The sequence below is a fragment of the Streptopelia decaocto genome (assembly GCF_964273445.1).
Source record: "Streptopelia decaocto genome assembly, chromosome: 11".
NCBI classification, from domain to species: Eukaryota; Metazoa; Chordata; class Aves; order Columbiformes; family Columbidae; genus Streptopelia; species Streptopelia decaocto.
In genome coordinates, this window is record NC_138666.1 from 9,593,121 (window position 1) to 9,604,820 (window position 11,700).

At 42.3% G+C, this 11,700-nt stretch overlaps 1 protein-coding gene across 2 annotated transcripts in view; it reads right to left on the reverse strand.

Annotated features, from left to right (window-relative positions):
* The window catches only part of PLCG2 (phospholipase C gamma 2), a 62,005-nt gene extending 50,565 nt beyond the window's left edge, over positions 1-11,440 (reverse strand). Inside the window, exons 1-3 of one of the 2 annotated variants that reach the window (XM_082063059.1) lie at positions 11,334-11,440; positions 7,288-7,426; positions 5,976-6,214 (exon numbers count right to left, since the gene is read on the reverse strand). In XM_082063059.1, the coding sequence (XP_081919185.1) occupies positions 5,976-6,171 (196 nt within the window). In that variant the 5' untranslated portion in view covers positions 6,172-6,214; positions 7,288-7,426; positions 11,334-11,440. The remainder of the gene's footprint in view (positions 1-5,975; positions 6,215-7,287; positions 7,427-11,333) is intronic. The other variant, XM_082063058.1, reaches the window with a different exon arrangement.
* Between the last annotated feature and the right edge of the window lie 260 nt (positions 11,441-11,700).

Consider the following 11,700-nt stretch of genomic DNA (forward strand, 5'->3'; position numbering starts at 1 on the left):
TATTACACACACTTGCACATTCAAGGAAGCCACTACAGATTTCCCGGAGCATAAATTCTCCTGGCTGTGAATCATCACTGAACACAAGGATTCATGGAAGAGTAGGCAGAAACTCACATATTTTCCAGTGACTAAACTCTAGTCACCACAAACTTTCCCTTAACAATTGTCCTTAAATGACTTTGCATTTGACAAAGAGTGAAATATCCATTATGGATCAGCCTCCTGGAGATTTACACCTTGCCAACTACTTGCTCGACAAGCTTAAATACCATAACCTCCTTGAGCCCTAATTTATTCACGTAAATATAAATATGTGTACCACAATATGAGGAAATTTGGGAGGCCTTATTTGGTCGTATTGAAATGTCCCCTGTCAGCAAAGCCCCGGTCGCACAGACACGTCTCTTAGCAGGGTCCGGATGGGCATTTCTCACTCTGGCCGCCCCTTCCTTCCCCTCCGCCTTCCACCGCTGTCTCGGTACAGTTGTCTGTGGGCCATTTGGTATCCCAGCAAAGAAACACAGCAGCCCAGTGGCTGATGTGGAGGCAGAAATGACTCCCAGATACCACGGGGATGTACAACACGCATCCATTGTGTGGCCCGCCTGGGACAGCTAAAGTTGGGAGAAACAACACAGGGTGTATGGGACCCGAGGGCCACCACACAGACCCACGCACGGTTGGAAACGGTAAACATATTATACAATAAAAATAAAGAACAGAACCCTAAGGAAGTGACAGGCTGAGCAACACACTGCAGTAAATCATGCTGGTAAGTCACAGCTTCACGGTCATGTACCAAGTATGCATAAATTAGTTTCTGAAAGAAAAAGGCCCGTTACAAATTAAACAAGGAAATCAACTCCCTTTGTACAAGGAAACTGAAGCTTCCCTCTCTCATCTGTTAGTAAAGCAAAAGTTAAGTTTAGCTCTACTATAGTTACCAAGATCTGCAGTTCTTAAATTGCAAACCCGTGAATGTACATTGGTTAATAAAATCTATGAGTAAAACAATCCATAGCCAAGTCATACTGGGTCCCACTTGCCCTAGGGTATCACTCAATGAAAAACATATTTCCCCCACCACACACTTTCCCCTGCTACGTAATCAAAATTGCCAAATGCCATCCTTAGCACCAGGCTGTGCTACTGCAAGAAAAAGTGGGGGGGAAGACTGTGGTCCACCCTAGACTTCTATGAGATTTGTTTATTCTTCCTAGCAATGGTATCTACTATCAGCTGCAGAACCAGTGCCATGGGATTTAGATCCATGGCCCTACAAAAAGTGCCTCTTTATTTCTGTGTTGTCTTTTACACTCAAAATTGCTCTCAGTGTTCAAATTATATTTTACATTTGCAATGCCTTGCAACAGAACTCCCACACTTAAACCAACTGCATAGATGAAAGAAAGAAGCTCAAAACCCCCATACTGCCTCAGAGTTCAGAGGTTGGTGTTATTATGCTTTTTATACATTCAATGGCCAGAGAAAGAGACTCCAGCAGACAATAATTCAGAGCAGGAATGAAACTTCACTCTGGAGGAGCCTTTCATTCTCCCAACTGACTATCTGAGCAGCCAGGTGAGTCCAGCCTTGTAAGTCATCCACTTAGTATTAGGTTGTGAAAATATCACCTCAAAGTTATTTCACACAGACAGAAATACCCTTCCTGTTTATAACCCCAAGACCCTGTGCATTCTGCAGCAGGGTCACTAACCTTTCGCTGGGTCAGCACTTCTGCAACACTCACCAAAACTTACTTCTCATTGAAAAAATGGAGCTAATTTCTCCTACTGAAACCAATGACTGGGGCTCCACCGAAACCAGAGTTACTGTGGATACGAAGAAATACAAATGGGAAGGAAAAACGCAACAACGGATTTAAAGCATGGATGATCTGATGAAGTATTAATACCATACTGCAACATACAAAGCACAACAGGGGAATACAAACAAACAAACACACAAATCCTCACAGGAAAAATATTTGTCTTCAGAAGTTAAACCAATCTTTTGGCACTGACGACCTGGGCAATTTAGGAATAACAGTACTGAGATTCTGAGCCTCACGAGCAGTCCCATAGCCCACCCAGCAAACTTTAGGTTATCTTTAAGAGCTTAAAATGAGGACAATGCAGAATACAAAGAAATGCCATTAATAAGTAAAAAACAAAAGAAAAAGCTCCAACATTTTGTGGGCAGTGTCTACAAATACTTCCCTCAGATGATCTTAGAGCTCTAAGTGCATCTAAAGTGTCTCTATGTATAGAACAATAGCCAGGTGACTAAAGGAACCCAAGCATGGGTGAGCACAGTCACATCTAGCTCAGACCCGCTTCCTTCAGCCATCTGCAGAGCTTTCTGCAGGCCCACAGAAGGAAGCACATGTTGCTGGCGTTCATTTTAATACACTAATGAAACCCTGTGAGCCAAACATCAGCGATAAAAACATTTCTCAAAGGTGTATTGCTCCCTTCTGTCCAGTTCAGTTTTGACAATGGCTTGTGTTGGACCCAGCTGATGTAGGAAAGGCACATGTGATACTCGGCAAACTGAGCAGGTGACCAAAAGAGCAGTAGCACTAAAAGCCTTCCTGGCCTCCATTAAACCTAAAAAACACTTCAGGATAGGCAGCCCCTCTCTTTCCATTGCTCATCTTTCCCCTTTTGCCTAGAAGGAAACTTGAAGCTTACACGAAATGGAAAACATGGACAACATTTTAACTTTTCTTGAAAGGTACTCATTTACCAGTCTCTCCCAACTCTACGGCCTAAAAAGGAAAGACACCCCGCAGTCACTTAACAATCTTTGCTTGGGTCTACAAAGCACTAAATTTTACAACAGCAGAATCTCAGTAAACCCAAGAAGCACAGATTGTACAAGAGGATCGGAGTTTCCTCACAAACAGCAAAATCTACTGTCTTTATCAAATCCCATTGGCTTGGACACGCTACCTTGACCTCATGAAAATCACAATGCCATCCAAGAGCTCACTTGACTTGCACAACTCTTGGCTGCGCAGCTCTGCAGGAAGGGCAGACTGTTCATGCACAGGTTGCTGACACCATTTACACATTTACAGTTCACCGGCAAGAAAGTCAGCACTATGACATCCAAAATTCTCAATGTTATACAGTGAAATAGAGAAGAAAAAAAAGAAAAACAAAACAACCCACACACAATACTTTCTTTTCTTAATTTCCAAAGGAAGAGTATCAATATAAAGTATAAAAGTCGGTCTCCATCCTGTCTATATATTAGCAGCCTGGTTTCGTGTCCCAAAGCTTAAGAACTCTCCTTGGTAATGGATCTAAAAACACAAACCCCATAGTAGACGCAAATATTCAGTTTTCAGGTTCTGTAAAGAGTGGTTGCCAAACTTCAGTGAAAAGGCACACACACAACAGGAAACCACCTTGCCCTTCCCACCCACATTCAGTATTAATTCTTACTGGACTGTAGCACATGCAAATAACAACCATTAAGATCACATCATGGGTACTATTTCTTGTACAACACAAGAATATTAAACAATACCATACTCAAAAATATATTTCTATGCCCTCAGCCAATTAAAACAAAAAAAAAAGTAGTTTTTTATTTTTCACAAAGTCAACACAATCCATCAGTGAATACTTAGGGTCGTTCATATGTACAAACCAAAAAACTTTTTCCCTATCATGAGGTTGGTATCATTTCCTCAGTATAGCTCCAGAAAAAGAAAAAATTTAATTGCCCTCTCATTGGTATTCAAGAAGCCTATCCACTTAATTATCAAATACAAAAGCTTCACATCCATACTTTGTCCACTTTTCAAGCATAAAAGAAGTCTGAGTCTCAATCAAAAGAAGCAACAGCAAAATTTAACTAAATAAATAAATGAAATATTTCCTCCTTCTGCAGCAAAAACACTGTCAGCAAGTTAAAACTGCAGTGATTTTCATTTCAAGTAGATCAGATACAGTTCATGGTAAATTTTTAAAACTGTTCATACCATATTCTGAAACAATGCCTGAAAAATATATCTTGGTTTTGGGTAGATTCATTGCTTTTTAAGACAATAAAAGGATATTTTCCGTATTTGTGCTTTAGAGTATGACACATCGTTATAAAGGTCACTTAAATGTTGCTCAATTTAAAAAACTGCTGAGGCACTACAATTTTCAGGGAAAGAGGAAAATGGCCTTTGGGTAAACCCCAGGTCTATAGCTATATTCCCTAGTGATGACTGCCTGTGTAATGGGAAGTAAATCATTATCCTGCTGGATTATCCACGAGTAAGAGTCAAATCGCAATATCCACCTTCTTTTACAAGTGTTAAAATCTACACACTCAGCAAACTGCTTAATTATCAGGATGTATTAGCACAAATACACTCTACCCCAGGAAGATTAAAGAAGATTACAAGTCAAACCCTAAAAAAGTTGACCCCAAAATCTGGAATGCACAGTCTGCACAGCTTTATATTTGGCCCCTCTGTGCAAATGGCTATGATAATTCTTTAACTGCATGATCACAAATCGTTTTTGCCAGAGGACTCTAATGCCTCATCTACCCACTAAGTGGTCATTTTCTATTTTGTTTTAATCTTATTGCTCTGTGTGTAACCCCAGGCTTTATTTGTGAAGCATGTTCAAGCCATGCTCTCATAACTGAATTATTCATCTCCTCACAGGACTTTTTTTTTTTTTTGGCACACCTCACTTTGGGATGTGAGCATATCCAAACAAGTAATGCATTTGCCTTCACGTGTCATTTTAGCAAGGGATAATTACCCTCATTTTCCACATGAGAAACTGGGCCACTGCAAGGTTATAATCCAGAATATCTGTTAAGTAGGGTGTCCAGACCTGTTTGCTTTTCCACAGAAGACTCTATATGATCACATTTTCATCATAAACAACAAAAACATGCTCCAAATAATCAGTCTTTCATTTCCTTACATTATATTTCCAACTGCAGGTCCAGTCAGCACAAGGAATGTGACAGCAACCAATGGAAAGAGTAGCAAACAGAGATTTAATATTTCTAAGTAAGGAGCATGAAGGGAAGCTGCACAGACAATCGAAAAAACTGGCAACTTGTCAGTGCCTGTCTCTGCAACCTTAGATCAATGTATTTTAAATTTATTGTGTATTTACCAAAAAAAAACTCTTCTAAAAATCCACAGCTCAACAAACTCCATTCTCCTCCTTCCTGGTTTCTCTCACATGAGTGTGTACTCACACCCAGGAGAACGAGCTGTACAAATCCCAAAAAGCGCAACCTGAGCTTGGTTGACATCAGCTGTGTTCAGTAAGAACTGAAGAATATTCTCACTTTATTCTTCTACCATAGCTTTTACAGTCCTAGGTAGCTTTACCCCTTCTACTCCCTGACCTTGTTACTAATAATGGGTTTACTCAGTTCAAATATCAACTAAAGAGACAAGTATCAACTCAGGACCTTGAAACCACCTCTTACATGTCACAGCTTCCTTGTCCTAAGTCACTAGTACTTTTCCAATAATGTTCCTAAATAATGATTTCTGTCCTGAAACAGCAAATTCCCTAAGAAAATGGAAACTTGAATTCAGTTTCCTTGTAGCTGGTGGTTTTTTTCTTTTTGGAGAGAAAAGCACTCATCACTTGAATCTACAAGCCATCTTGATGCTTAATGATGGAAAACAGTTGTCACTCAGTAACTCAATTCATAGAGAACACAAGCTCCATCATATTCAAAGATTAAAACTTTCAGAACAGGGCTAAGGGTAAAAACACATTAATCATATTTAAGTAATTTAAGATACCTAAATAACAAGCTGCAGAAGATTCTTCACCCACACTGCAACAGTTCAGAATATTCTCAGCAAATTATCAAACTATTTTCAGCCAAAACCTTCATTATATTAAAAAGGCTCATTAAATCAATATGTGTCAATTACATCAATATATTAGTAACTCCGAGTTCAGGTACACTTTGCAAATACTCACAGAAACCTTCAATCTTGTCAGCTGTCTTGCTCCATGCTACCTGCCTGGTTTCCATTATGACTTGAATAGTCCTCCTTTCTGGACTGCTCTTCTTAAGACTGAAAACTGTCATAACAGTTCCCAACTCCAAGGTCCTTTTGATATGGCTTTTCTCATACTCCGGCAGCACTCCATAGTCTATGCTTTTTCTGGGCATTTTTAAATTATTTTTTAAACAAAGTTTTATGATTTTCAGTGTCCTGGAAAAAAAAAAAAAAATCAATATTTAAAACAGCATTTTTATTTCTTAAAGAAAAATTGTGTAAGTTAAAGCTACCTAATAGAAACTCCTGCCCATTCAAATCCAATTAATTGTGATCTAAATTTATCAGCAAGACCAATACTTCTCCTCTAGGTGCACCACATCACTGTACCACTAACTGCTTCCTCAGTCTTCTAATATAGAAGTACACAGTGTTCCAGACAAAAATAAAGTAAGCCAAGGTCTGTTTAGCCCAAATACATAAAAATCACGTTAAGGTGCGTAACTCCCTGTATGTTTTTATGCATGTGCATTTTCAGCTGCATGTACACTCCCAAATATGGATTTACACCTCTAATGTCACAGTGTTATGACAGGAAAAAAAAGAAGACATGGAAAAAAATAGCAAATGTCAGTATACCTGAGTACTAAGGACAAAAGAGTAAAAACTACAAAGTAGGCAAAGCATTGAAATGCCAGAGAAAATAATGAGTCCGTAACAAAGAAAGCATTTAAGTTTAAATAAGACTAAAGAACATATCGGAAACATTAAAAAAAAAAAAAAGTGTTCAAAAAAAAGCAGAACTATGTTAAAAAGCTCTTCTAAAGGAGCACTATTTGATATTTCTGTAGCATTTTCTGCCACATTTTATATAGTCTTTGTTTTATATAGAGTGAGACACCTTTGCTCATGGAGATCTTCTTTAACACAGAGACAGAAACAGCTCCTATCAGAAACCACCATTCCCATAGGAGTTTTGCTATTGTCCTAGAGTATTTGTAGAATTATGCTCCATAAAAACTTCATGAGTTCTATGTGGACTGGAAGTTAAACCTTTCACTCCGAAACTGACAATAATTTCATTTCCACTACTGTCAGAATTATCTGAAAGTCCATTTTGTCGTAAGTACTGATAATCTAGATACCAACACAAGAAAAGAGCAACAGACTTAAATCCCACTCAAAATCTTTCTGTTCTCCCAGGATTTTTTTTTTATATTCCCAATGCTGTCTTCCGATAAATAACATGCTGTCCCCATTGTGAACTGCAGCAGGTTTGTTCTTCTCACCCTATATTACTAAAGAAGCAACAATTTGCTGACAGAAGAAAACTCTTGAAATCTGAGCAGCCTCAAAGGCTCTACAGCCAGTGATGCTGTCTTCTTGACATTGCATCAGGAGGAGCGAAGAAGTGCTGATGATTGAAGACTAGCAATCCAAAGACAAAACACAAGAAATAATGACATCAGCTTGTATAAACTCTGACGTTCTGACCTATATGAGAATTTAAGCCACCTGCCTTTCTGAGACCTATAAAGAAAATGAAGGGAAAATATGAGTAAAATACAAATACCGAAACAAATGCTGGCTATTTCTAAAAAAAATCTCAGTTTATGCACTTCTAAAACTTCGTGGCTGTGTTTCCCCTACACAGTCCACTTTTCCTGACACACATGTCAGGTGGCAGGTATTTGTGTGCACACACTCGGGACACATCTTGGCAGAAAGCAGCCAAATGGGAGACGCATACACAGCAGCTCCCGAATATTAGCAAGTTTCTGTGTTCTGGTCTCCCACACACCATTGCATGAAACAGGCAATCAGAAGCCTGATTACTCCTCAGCGAGATGATTTACAAACAGGATGCCCTGGAAACTCCTCCATGCACAAACAAAAAGTACCATTTTCACACAAACAGCAGGAGCCGCTGCCACACGGTTCCCAACCATCCTCCTGACCCACATCCCTGAGCAGGACAGGTTTAAATTATCTCCGGGCACATGCAGCCACCAGCCTCAGCATCTCCTCAGGTTCTCTGCCTCTCTCCTCAGCCCACCACTCTCCATCACAAGCAGTTTCAGTTTCCATCTTGATAGCTAATTCGACCATGCCACTTCTCGCTTCCCCTTCGTAACTTCTTCCAGCCCTCCTCCCCCTCGCCCCATGTCACCATCTCCTGATCTGCACTGTGCTCAAGAACGTTTTCTCCTCTCTTATTAACACCACAAAACCGCCTTACAACGTCATGTCATTAACTGCTTTTGGTGCAATTTGTCTGAATTTGAAGCTGTCCAGTGCAATCTTTCCAATCCCTTTCTAAATTCTACCACTTTAACAAGCACTTTTTTTTGTAAGCTACCAGAGAAGCAAATAACAGTCCCTTCTTACCTGCAGAGTGGCCTCTTCTGCATTGCCCACAGTGAACCTGAAGTGCTCTAGAGCAGGAACCACGTCTCACTCCATGTTTTGCAAAGCATTATACAGGTTATTCAAAGTTTAATATCTATAAGCTTGTTCTTGTAACAATAGAGTACCATTTCCTTATAATACTGAAAAAATACATCCCAGTCCTACAACTGAGAGGGAGCTGACAACGTTTAAGGGTAGTAAGCAAAGGCAGATTTTTGCCAGAATGTAACTGATCCTTTTTGGCTCTGTGGAACTAATCAGACAATTATTTAAATTATAATGGGCTTGCATCGGACAAGATAGTCATAGTCATCTTGCCTTGCTACAATGACTTGTAATAACAGAAATGAAAGGAGGGGAAAATAAAAAAGTTAAATTAAACTCTTTGCACAGTATCTGGTTTTCCAACAAAAAAAGAAACTCTGTCATCTCACTTTGCTCTTTTCATTAAGAATTGTAATAAAACTAATATGCTGTGATTTGGAGCAAGGTTTAACCATTTTAGTAACACTTCGCTGCAATAATAAAAACTCAACTTTTAACTCAGTATAGTTCTTCAGGAGACTGTAACAAAGCACATATCTGCTCTGCCTTTTACAGAATGAGGTGTAGCTATAATATGAAACACAACTTAGAACAACGTGAAAAGGAGTTTCTAAATATAGCCATTTAAAAAAAGGCAAAGCAACAGGTTTTTTGAAAGATTAGTCCCTTAGAACAAAGGAACTGCCTCTCAGAGGTAGCTTCTTAAACAGTTTCCGCTGAATATAATATACTGGACTTCCCCTTTTAAACTAGCTCTTTCTTCCAAAAACAGGGTGAATGGTGTTTCCAGTCTAACTTAAATCATAAGGCATAAACCAAGGTTTTAACTTACTGTGAAACAATACTGTAGCTGAGGATACCTACTTCATCAGAAAAAGAAGAAAGAATGTCGTATTTGATCAGTTTATCTGACCACTTCTATACTGTTTTGGCTACCTGCTTGTGTTTAAGAATAACTTCACAAAGAGCTTTGTAACAGTAAAACACATTAGACCTCTCAAAAGAACTAATGGAATCCCTTTATATTAGACCTAACCTTTTAAATATTAAGAGTGTTCTTACACTCACCCACAGGTGCCTGTCAGTCTTCTTACATCCACCACTGCACAACTATTTGAATGAACAATATTTCTATCCATTCATGCAGCAAAACTCTACAACAACCCTCACCACCCCATTATCTGGATCCCTCTAAACCAGCAGGGTATGAGCTATGAGACACCCTTATCTGCAATAGAAGAATTACTGCTCTTCTAACAAAGAGTTATTGAAGCCTAAAGCAGAAAGGTCCAGCGTAACTGACATGATTCAATAAGTGAGTTAATAATCACAGAAGCACATAGTAAGTTCTAGTTCAGACACAGACATCAATACATAAATCCTTCCCTCTGATTGTAGGCACTAAAGAAGCAAAACTTTTATGGTGTCCTGTACCAGAATAGGGACCGTTTGCTACTGTTCATGTAAAAGATGTTTTCATACTGTTTTTTATTGAAAGGCCTGACCGATTTGGACTAAAAAGTCAGAAAGACTCAATGCAAGTAAGCAAGTGAACACAGACATGGAAAAAAACCCTACTCAGTCTACCCAAAAACCTTTATACTTAGTTTTACTTCAATACAGTACTTCAGAGTTTCAGAAACAACCCCTTCTTATCTGAAGATCAGTCTACAACTCAACTTTCTTTGTGATAAAACAGAGAAAGAAACTGTTATACAAGCAAATTATAAACATACAGGCTAGCAAAAAACACCTCTGACGAGTGCTGATGAACCTGTAACCTGTTATAACTTCACCCGTATGACACAGCCGGTGCTTTCCAGGCACACAAGGTCAACCAAGAAGTGCAATCTAAAATTTGGCTCTATTCAGTCTCTAACGTTTCCCATGAGTGCTGGGCGCTGTGAAAGGGTTGTTGCACCTTCTGCCCCAAACTCTCCCTTTGGTGGCACTTCAGGTGTCACCTCACCCGAGCAGGCGCTGCCTCAGCACAGAACCACCAGCATGTTACAGCTGGATTCGATGATGAGGGTGAGTATCACGAGTGTCAGGAGGATGAAGCCAGGCTCTTCTCGGTGACAACCAATGATAGGATAAGGGGCAATGGGAACAAACTGGAACACAGGAGGTTCCACTTAAATATGAGAAGAAGCTTCTTCTCAGTGAGGGTGACAGAGCCTGGACCAGGCTGCCCAGGGGGGTTGTGGAGTCTCCTTCTCTGCAGACATTCAAACCCACCTGGACACCTTCCTGTGTAACCTCATCTGGGTGTTCCTGCTCCATGGGGGGATTGGACTGGATGAGCTTTCGAGGTCCCTTCCAATCCCTGACATTCTGTGATTCTATCGTTCTATCATCTGGAGGATCTCTTCCAACCGGAATGATTCTATGATACGGGTATCCACCAGCAACACCAGTTCAGTACCACGGCGCTAATAATTAATTACAATCTTTGCACAGAGCTTTGCGACACAGCTGCTGCCCTGGGGCAGCTGTCAGCACACACGGAGACTGGGGGTTTCCTTCCTTCTTCTTCGGCGGCCTGGCCTGCGGGCGAGAGCGCCCAAGCCTCGAGGTGCGGGCTGGCCGGGTCCCCTGGGGCAGCCCCCAGACTCCCCGTGCCGCTCAGGGCAGGCGCCTCCCAACGTCCCGCACAGCCCGCAGCTGCTGCCCAGCCCTCTCACGCCGACAGCCCTCGCCTCCGCTCACACGACCCTCCCTCACACCCAGCGTCCCCGCCGGGACGCGGCCGCCCCGCCCCAGCCCTGCGGCACCTGCTGCCGCCGCGGCCCGAGCGAAGCCGGCGGGCCGGGACCGCCCCTCGCCGCCGCGGGGAGCGTGCGGCCGCCGCGCCAACCCGCGCCCCCGGGGCCGCCCTCACCTGCGCAGCGGCGGGGAGCTGCCTCCCGCGGCCACGCCGTGCCGCCGGCTGCTGCTGCCCGGGCTCCCGCGTCCCGCCGGGGCTCCCACTTCTGCTTCTGCCGTAACCGGGAAGGGGCGGCGCCACGTGACCCCCCGCGGCCACCTACTGGTGCGCGGGGCGGACGGGCCGGGGCGGACGGCGGTTGGTGGCGCGATCGCTCCTCAGCCCGCGGCCGCTCGCCCGCTCCGAGGGCTCTGCCGTGTGTCGCCTCCCTGAGCGGGGAAGCCGGGTCGGGACTCTTCGAGACTTCGGCCCTGTCCACCTTCCCCGGCGGTGCTTCCAGGCGAGCTCCCTGCTGTCGCTGAGCCCTCGGGGCCCCTGGAGC